The sequence below is a fragment of the Lactuca virosa genome, chromosome 9 (genome assembly GCF_052849685.1).
Source record: "Lactuca virosa cultivar CGN04683 chromosome 9, Lactuca_virosa_CGN04683_v6, whole genome shotgun sequence".
Lineage (NCBI taxonomy): Eukaryota > Viridiplantae > Streptophyta > Magnoliopsida > Asterales > Asteraceae > Lactuca > Lactuca virosa.
Genome location: NC_136434.1, coordinates 128,077,726 through 128,088,015, shown reverse-complemented (window position 1 = coordinate 128,088,015; position 10,290 = coordinate 128,077,726). Strand labels below are relative to the sequence as shown.

The 10,290-nt window shown below is 35.9% G+C and overlaps 1 protein-coding gene across 2 annotated transcripts; it reads left to right on the top strand.

The window, feature by feature from the left end:
* The first annotated feature begins 889 nt into the window (after window positions 1-889).
* LOC145138341 (disease resistance protein RPV1-like) lies at window positions 890-8,308 on the top strand. 2 transcript variants are annotated; one of them, XM_079072438.1, is made up of 9 exons: window positions 890-1,380; window positions 3,350-4,454; window positions 4,545-4,613; window positions 5,070-5,294; window positions 5,383-6,132; window positions 6,240-6,825; window positions 6,920-7,017; window positions 7,368-7,499; window positions 7,873-8,308. In XM_079072438.1, exons 1-9 carry the CDS (start codon window positions 893-895, stop codon window positions 7,957-7,959), a joined length of 3,540 nt encoding a protein of 1,179 aa, XP_078928564.1. In that variant the 5' UTR covers window positions 890-892; the 3' UTR covers window positions 7,960-8,308. The 2 variants fall into 2 exon arrangements, with proteins under 2 accessions (XP_078928564.1, XP_078928563.1); XM_079072437.1 differs by having other exon boundaries at window positions 7,717-8,308.
* Window positions 8,309-10,290: the final 1,982 nt, after the last annotated feature.

Here is a 10,290-nt window from a genome sequence, read left to right as displayed (position 1 = left end):
AAACAAATGATGTGGTTTATTACCATATCGGAAAAATGACTTGTAAGACCAACGATGTTTCCAAACCGTTCGAAAAACCCCAATCATGCTTTGTATGTTCAAAAAACTCAACGAACTTAACATCTTGAATTGACAAACATGATTAGGGTTTTTTTAACGGTTTGGAAACTTAGTTGAACTTTTTTAGACAATAAGTTGAATTTGTTGGGTTTTCTTCGACATACAAAATATGATTGAGGTTTTTTAAACGGTTTGAAAACTTTTTTAGGACTGTAAGCCATTTTCCCTCTTTATGTCGTTGATACGCCGCTTTATCAAATGGGGAATTCAACTCAACAATTACTGCTATAGCAAGTTTAGCCCTTTTTTTAATCCAAAATAAGAAAATGCTAATGCTGATATTGCGTGGCATGAAAGTTGTCTTTGGAAGGTAACAAAGTTTTATTTATGTTTAAAAGAATACCATTGACCTCCAAAAATACATTTTTTTTTTAATTTGACCCCAAGTCCTTTTGACGACTTTTAACAAAATTGATATATATATATTTTCCTTTATAAGACAACCTATATGCCAGGTAATATCCACGTCAGTATTTTTTTTTTAATCTTAAAAATGAGCTATATTTGCTGTAGCATATGATAATTGTGTTTTTTTTTGAATATTTTTTAAAACGTTATGATATAATGAACATGAAAAAATAATATAGTTTTTTTTTTCAAACAAAATAAAACATTGTTGACCTTTAATCACTTATCATCGGTGTGTATGGCTGTCGTGTGAATATTTTCTTTGACTAAAACCAGACCCACTTGATATTTTTTTATTATTATATTTGTCTATCATAAAAGATGGAATAAGACTTCATCTTCCATTCTCGCATATGAAATTTCAATGGCTTCCGGTTCTTCCTCCTGCACTACGGCTTCACCTACTGCTAATTCTTACAGATATGATGTTTTCCTAAGCTTTAGAGGCGAAGATACTCGTGATTCTTTTACAGATCATCTTTATTACGCATTAAAGCGAGCAGGAATTTGTACATTTAGGGATAACGAAGAAATCAACAGAGGTGAACACCTGAAGCCAGAGATCGAGAGTGCAGTTAAAGAGTCTAGGGCTTCAATAGTTGTCTTGTCAAAAAACTATGCAACGTCCACTTGTTGCCTAGACGAGCTTCTGTTGATACTCACACAAAGAAGGGAGTGCAGTCATTTCGTTCTACCAGTTTTTTATCACGTTGATCCGTCTGACGTGAGGAATCAAAATGAAACCTTCGAAATTGAAGTCAAAGCCTCTTCAAAGTGGACAAATGACAAAGTTAACCAGTGGAAGAAAGCTCTTAAGGAGGTTGCTGATTTGGCCGGCATGGTTTTGTCTGGGTATGTTTGTTTATCTGTTCTTAATTTAATCTTTACTGATATCCATTTGACCATTTTTAACTGGATAGTACTTTATTCAATAACTGGACTATAATTGGTATTAACCTCTAGCCAAATTTTGGTCTACATATCAAATTCATGACCCGGTCAATTTTTTGTTGTTAAATTTGTCAATAACTTTGAACTTTTAGGAAATGTTTGTTTCATAGAAATTCGGAGGAGTTGGTGAAAATGTAATTCAATTAGAAAAAAAATACAAGTTGGGTTAGCCATTTGGCTAACATGGTGTCTGAGAAAGTATTTTTAGCAAGGAGGTTGTGAGTTCAATCCCAACCTATAGTTCAAAAAAAAAAGAATTAGAAATAAATGAGAAAAATGTAATCAGGAACAAATAGGCAATGATTTCTTCTTATTGATACACCATATACAAGTCTGACTCTTGACTAGAGCAAAGTAAGTTTTTGGTTCTTTCTTGAAAAGAACAGTACGTCTCCAATTTACACTTTTAGCGTTTTACTGGACTATAAGGGCTTTGATTTACATAATTTTGTTTAATCTATTAATATTTGTTTTATTTTGATTTAGTTTTCATTTACAGTTTAATATTTAGTTAAAGTGAAAAAAATTTCTATGCTATTGTAAACACTTTAATTGACCCAGGTTTTATTTGAATTTTGATCTTCATTGGGGAACTTTTAATCAAATTTAAACATTTATTAGTAGTATGTTGTGTTAGGAAAGTTAAGTATTCATTGAGTAGTTATATGAATCGTCATTCATGTAGGTGCCAAAAGACATGTTTAGTCTTTATTTTCAAAACTTAACTCGAACGGTCCCTTGTTTGGTTTAACCTTGCACCCTTCATGTCTGAAAGACGATTTTGTTTCGAATTTAGTCGGTGCCAAAATTGATAATACCTTTGAGTTTTTAATTTTCAATTAATTTGATGTTTTATTGTTATTTTAAAAAAAAAAAATAGAGGCCTACTACACCACTAACCACCCCTCCCCCTTCACTTTCCCCACCCTTCACTTTGTTGCTGATTGGAAACACACACACACACATACTCGATGAGAGGGAAAGAGGAGACCCAACTCGCCGGCCAGTCACCGGCCACCATTACCATCTCCACCCTCCGGCAAACGTTCTCTCTACATCTATCATAGTCTCCGACCAATTCCCTCAATCCCACTTACATCCCTACCACGGACGTATGAAGCCACTTCTAGCGACGTCTAAATTCGCCGCCTCGTTTGAGAAGTTGACCTCGCAGAGCTGCCATCACTGCTATCGCCACCGTAGATCTGCGCTGAAACCCTAACACGGTTTGAAACCCTAGCTATCGCCATCTCTGTTCGAATACCTAGATATGAGATGGTGGTTATGTATATATGTGATGATGGTGACCATGACCAGATGCACGCTAATGAAGGGATATAACGACGCTCTAAGGTTTAGGTTTTGCAGTTTAGATGGAGACGACGATTTAGGGTTTTGGTCTACCCATCCCCTTTCCCTCCTAGATCTTCTTCGCTGCTAGGATACCACGTCACACCCATCTCCTCTTCTTCTCCTACCATTCGACCAGATTCGACCATACTACCGATGATGAGAGGAGATATACGGTTTTTGGAGTCTTCTTCCAGAAAACCCAAAAAATCGAACCTAATATTGGTGGTGGTAGTGGTCAACGACGGAGGTGGTGGTGTTGGTCAATGACAATGGTAAAGGGACCATATATATAGTTAACAAATTTCTTTTAATAGATTAATAATTAATAATTAATGATTAATAAATAAATAAATAAGAAATAAATAAGAGCAAAATGGTTTTTTTATGCCCGGAAGATGACAAGTGTAAGTTTTAAATTAACAAGGTACACTATTAGTTAACTTTTCAAAATAGAGACTGAATGTGCTTTTTTGCATCTACATCTAATGAACTTGTTCATATTCTTGTGTTGTTCTAGGTCTGAAACAGAGTTTCTAAAGGAAATTGTTGGCACCATATACAATAAACTGGATCGTAAACAAGTCCATCTTCCAATCAATTTAACAGGGATGGCCACTCGATACAAAGATATCCATTCTTGGTTAAATGGATCCAATGCAGAATTTTTAGCAATTTGTGGCATGGGAGGAAGCGGGAAGACAACATTGGCCCGATACATTGTATACTCAAATAGCCAAAATTTTGAAAGCATTAGTATTGTTGAAGACATCGGTAGTAGATCTAAAGAACCACATGATCTACTTCAGATACAAGAAAAACTTTTAGCAGATATTTCAGGCGGAAAGAAGAGAAAAATACCCAGTGTTTGTCAAGGTACATTCAAGATTGAAGAGGCGTTACAAGTGAAGAAAACACTTATTCTTCTTGATGACATTGTTGAACCGAGCCAGTTAGTAGCTTTACTGGGATCAGGACATATTAACAAACGAAGCAAGATTATAATTACAACTAGAGAAAACAATATAGGTAAATGGTTTGAGTCTAGGTCTTGGAGGTGTCAAGAGTACCAAATGAAATTACTGGATGATGATGAATCATTAGAGCTTTTGAGTCGACATGCCTTCGGATCCAAAACTCTGATGGAAGGTTACGAGGAGCTTGCAAAACATGTATTGAAGTATTGTGAAGGAAATCCGTTGGCTCTAGAAGTGTTGGGTTGCTCTCTAGCGCAGGATAATAGCATCCTATTTTGGAAAAGTACATTGAGCTTACTGGGAAGAGATATTGATGTTGGAATTCAACGTGTACTTATGAGGAGCTACTACTCTTTGCCACATGAATGTAACAAAGAGTTGTTTTTGCATATTGCTTGTTTCTTTGTCGGAAAAGACATAGATTATATGGTGAAGATATTGGAGCATGATTACTCTGCAGTATCGGGGATCAAAATACTAACCAACAGATGCCTTGTTTCTGTTTCTGCAAACAAGAAACTAATGATGCACCCAATGCTTCAAGAGATGGGGAGAACAATAGTCCATCAAGAATCACCCAAAGACCCTGCAAAACGTAGTAGAGTCTGGTTTAATAAGGATTCTTATGATGTTCTGCGAAAAGGAAAGGTGAGATGCTTCCTTTGTTGAAGCTTGTTTTTCCTTTCGCATTGTCTTAGTTTATCTATAATTCTGTAGTTTTATCTTTTTTCTATTTAGGGTTCAAATACAATGGAAGGTCTAGCACTTGACAAGAGAATGTTACAGGAAGAGCAGCGCGCATTCAAGGTAATACTTGACTAAAACCTAATTCCTGGTATTTACATGTAACGAAAACATTGAAGCTCTTTAAGTTGATCCAAAAATTCTTGCATCTTGTTTTTTATCCATCTACGGCTATACTTTAGTCCAGTCGCGGACCTTAGTGGGGCATTTGGGGTCCCGGGCCACTGCTCAATTTCCGGCACGCAGTGTAATTTTTTTTTTTTCTGTTAGGTGCACCCGCTTGAAGTACGAGGGACACCCCTACTAAAACAGTCTGCGTCCGCCACTGCTTTAGTCAACGATCACAAATGTACTATGTATATATCCAATTCGTTAATAACAATTGATTTATAACCCCAATCATTACACAACCTTTATAATTCTCAATTGATACTCATGGAATTGAATACTAATATTTAGGGAATCTTTGGTGAACTTACTTATGCTTAATTACTATCCCTCCTCACTGTAATTTTGTAGGCATCAAACCTCAAGACAGATGCACTTCAAAAGATGGATAAACTAAAATTGCTCCAGCTAAATTTTGTGCAACTCACCGGGTCATACGAGAATATTTCAGAAGATTTAAGATGGCTCTGCTGGCTTGGATTCCATTTAAGAACCATACCATCCGACTTATTCATGGGAAATTTGGTGGCCATAGACATGAGCTCTAGCAGCTTGGAAGTATTCGACCCACCCATGGTAGGAAATTCAATATCCTCTTTTTGAATTTTAATGGCTTTTATGCAGACACTGAGTGCCACATAAATCTTTTTTACTTTCGCAACAGGTTCTTCAATCGCTGCATATTCTAAATCTTAAGGACTCGTTCAATCTAATAGAAATCTGTAACATGTCCAAGATTCCACATCTTGAGACTTTGATTCTTTGGAATTGTCATAGTCTGGTTCGTGTTTGTAAAACCATTGGTGACCTAAAAAGTCTTGTACTGTTGAACATGACAGGGTGTGAAAACTTGTGCAAAAGGGAGCACAAAAATTTGTTTGTAAGGATGGTAGCTTCTACTTTTAGTGGAGCAGTTGCAGAACAGCCTACATTTTCCTTCCCACATTCGTTACACCAATTATTCCTCAAGGATTGTTATCTTGAGTGTACTGATTCTTTTCCTCTCACTTTTAGCCTTCAACCATCATTGCAGTACTTGAACTTAGGCAATAGTCTATTTGAGTTCCTCCCTTGTTATGATCATCTGAAAAACCTACGGGTTCTCGACTTGTCTTGGTGCTCACGACTTAAATGGATTCTGTGTCTTCCAAATACACTTGAAGAATTGTATGTATATCACTGTAAATCTCTGGAGAGAATAACTTTCGAATCACCTCAATTCACATTACAAGAGTTTGGCTATGAAGGTTGCATTAGTTTGTCTGAAATTGAAGGCTTTATCAAATTGGTGCCTGTAGTCAAGCTTGAAGAAAATGATTTGGGACACATGAAGTGGCTAAAGAAATATCAAAATCTTGAGGTGTGCCTGGTTGGTGATGATGAGGTCACCAAAGGCAGAAGTTCGTGTGTCCAGGTAAACTATTTTTCTCTCAAACACATTCATAAGCACACACAAGCACATTACAATTCTACCTACAAACTGATTATATGTGACTGAATTCTAGTGTTTACATGGCATAGATATTGTATGAATTCGATATAATGAGCACATCTCTTCCAGACGTAAAGGATCCAAACATGAAGCCTAAGTATGTATCAAAATCGTCATCTTTGTCCTTTGAGTTGCCTTCATTTCCCAAGAATAAGAGGCTCAAAGGACTTGATGTAACTTTCAAGTACTCAATATCCGGTGATGATTGGTCATGGTTTTGTAAAATCAGTACAACCAATGGTGTTGATTTTATGTACAACCCCAAAGTCTTTGGGAAACCTGAATTTGGTAATGTTGGTATATGGTTAAGCTATTGGCCAATTGGAAATACTTTGGACACCGGAGATAAAGTTAGTATCTCTATTGTTGTAATGAGTGGATTGGAGGTAAATGAATGTGGTGTGAGCCTTGTTTACACTGATGATAAAGAAGCTGAAGAAATCATGGAAAATAACAAGGGATGGGTAGAAATTCTTGGAGGAGATTTGTCAGAATTTCAATTAAGCACAGGAGCGTTCTATCTTTGTCGCCATGATTTTTTTGAGTTAATGGAGGTTGATAGACAGACTCCTGATTGGTTTAGAATTTTAGTTGGAGATACCATAGACTCTACAGGCATGTCCCTCTTGTCAAGCTAATTCTTAGGATTTTAGTTATATTTATGCTGCAAATAGATAAAATACATCTTATGATACATTGTTATATATAGAGGTACGAGGATGGAGAAAGACAGGTCGACCTAAGCACATGCATCAATCATTTACAGAATTGAAAACTGTTAGATGCATCATCCATGGTCCTGAATTGGTACATTTTCTCTCTAATATTTCATTTTTCAACACGTGTACATTACTAAGGGCCTACAAATCTTACGACTCTCCATTTTTACAAACTCAAGGGGTTACCAAATATGTCTATAATTCAAAATCCATTGATATTTTCTAAAATCCACATTCCCATGGCATTATACATACGATGCTTTTAAGTTTGATACAAATATCTTTTCTATCAAATGTTACAAGCGTACGTAAGTGAAAAAATTATTAAACCGTTATAATCTAATTTAACATTGTGGTACTTGATGCTGATTTGGTTATGATTAGTGTGATATCCGGATTTCGCTAATCTTGCTCTGGTATTTATGATAAACAAATTAGGAGGAAATTTACAATATCACAGAGATGTCAAAATCATCTTTTCTAGATAAAACTTTGAAGTTCACATCAAGTATGCTAGGGGAGACGATGACATTTGCTAGAAGACCTGTATCAAAAAATACAAAAATAAAGGTAATTGAATATTATGTTTAGCAGATCAATATCTTTTTCTCATTTGATACTTCTTTCGCTATTGCTCACATGGCATGACATCTGCATTCAGTTTTTGAGAGAAAATAACGGAAAGTTAGTGAACTTTCAGTTTATAACTTGTTTTAATTTCACCTTAACTTGATTGTTTTGAATTCCTCATCTTGATAACATAAACTTTCTATTGTTATTCTTGTAGTTTATTAAGGTAACTGGATGTGCCCTTTCATGTTATTGGTGCTTCTATCCTCCTGACTTCAACAACAACCCACAACTCATGCATCCACTGATCGTTGTCTTCCGTATTTTTATGACCATTGTGTTAATTATGTTCTTTATTCTGCGTGTCAACCAGTTATTTGATGAAACCGAGCAATATTCAGCCAGTCAAGAACAAGAGTATGAATCCGAGCCATATTCAGACTGTCAAGAAGAAGACTAGATTTATTGATGGATCATTAACGAAACTGGGTGAATTTAATTTGGTTATGTATAACTCGCGGATGTGCAACCACAATAAGATTGATTTCTTGGATTCTCATAGATGTTTTCCGAAAGAGCGTATGAAATATGGATGATTTAAGGATTGATTTCAACAATGCAACAATCCAAGAATTGGAAAATTCGCCGTGGTAGGGGGAATTTGGCAGAAAATCATGATTCAGTTCGCATGTAACTGTAGTTATTGCTTGCTTTCAGCTCTTTTTTCACTCCTTTATCACGATAATAAAAGATGTTTCTGCTAATCTTTATATAATTTGAATCCATAGGTGGTATTTTTTTAGACATCATTTTCACAACTTACTTGACAAAAGTAAGCCCAAACAGTGGGCAGACATACATAATAGCGGGAAGCTGTAGAATTGTTTAATCGAGTATAAGAATCAAATCAGAGTAAAACAATGTAATATGAACACACGAAGTAAATAAGATCTGGTTTTAGCTCATATTACTTCCAATGAACACGGGTACAAAACGATAGTAAAAAATGGGAAAACTCTACTATCAACTCTATGTTCAGCTCCTTTTTATAGGAGACTGAAAGTACAAAAAATACTAAGGGTAGACATTACGCTTCGTTAAAATATGCCTTAGCAAATACATAGAAAACATACGAAATAGACAAATACACAGACATCAACATATTACAAGACATTTCGACTCTACAATCTCACCCTTTGTAATCATATCGAACTTTTCAATTCGTGAGAATCTGTGCAGCAAAATGCATCATCCTTCGTATCTCTGAGTACCAAGTTATTATCTTCCTTAACTCAGCTCTATCTCCATCATTGTTCTTCTTGCAATTATTCATACGAACAATGAAGTTTGTATATTGCGAAGTCGTATATCTTTCAACTTCCCCTGCTTGAAATAAAAACCTCTTAGCTTTGCCATTCTTATCTTTTCCAGCAAAGACTAATCCAAAAGGTTTTAAACAAATTTCCCTATCAGCATATTTCCTCAGTTCAGCTTGAGTCTTCGACAATTCCATAGCAACTTTCACTTCCCTTCCCATTGTTGATGCTAACTCCTCATCAGTCAATGCTAGACAATCATAGTAATTGTCTATGAAGATTTTGATATGGGCAAGACCAAGCCTCAAAACATCCTTGTTTGTCCCTTGAAGTTGCGATGCATCCATGTCTTTCAAAATCAATGCAACTTGAATGAGGTCATTCAAGTTCATTAGAGGAAAATCAGCAACTGAGAAACCACACACTTGATTGTTCGCCCTTACAACATGATATCGAAAATTTTGTATCATATTCTCGAACAATATATCTTTCGTTATGCTGATAACCTTCTTTATCTTCACCAATGACCATATTTCTTCTGGTTCTTTTCCAACAACTGCATGAAACCTAAATTTCATATGGATAAAATCATCTTCATTGTCGAACTTGTCAACAATCTTGTACTGAGCCATGATAAACATCATTTCATTTACTGGAAAATCAAGTTGACTCATATCAGTATTAGTGATAGAGTAGCTTTTCTTTGGTTTTTTCTCAAACGCATACATGCGATTGTAAGCAACTCTTGCTTCAATATTCTTGTAGCTGTACAAATTCGTTGGATCTCCCTTATCGATACTAGGTGGATCACTTTCACAAAGTCTTAGTATGCTCTGTATGTGTACAACTTCAATTTCAGCCTTCCTCTCTTCTTTTGATTTTTCAACCAGAATCCCCTTCCCTTTATCATCATCTTCAGAAGGTTTTGGTTTAGAAGAACTTGAACTTCCTTCTCTAGTAGAAGAACCAATAACAATTCTCTTCAGAATGGGTCTTGTTGTTGTCTTGATGGCTTCTGTTGTAATCACCTCTGAAACTATAGGAGTTGGGACTTGAGTAGATACAACTTTCGTTACATCACCAGTTGTTACAATCTTCTCAATCTTTTTCGACTTGTCAACCCCTTTTGTAATTTTCGAAGATTTGCCATCTTGATCTTTCTTTTCTCCCCCTTGCACCCCTGTGACAACAGGAGGGGCACCGATTGGCAACATATTGGCAAATTTCATAATTGGAGCAACAGCCTTCTGAATAGCTTGATCCAAACCATGTAACTTCTGAGTTAAAAATTCAGGAGTTAAGAAGGACTGTGGAGCAGGCTTTGAGACAACTTCTTTAAGTTCACCAAGTAACACCTTCAATTGGTCGAACTGAGCCTTATCTTCTTTATCCTTGGCTTCGAAAGAAGGAATAATCGACTGAAAAGTCTGAACAAAGTTTGTAACAGCTCCTGCTATAATGTCAACCTTTGAAAG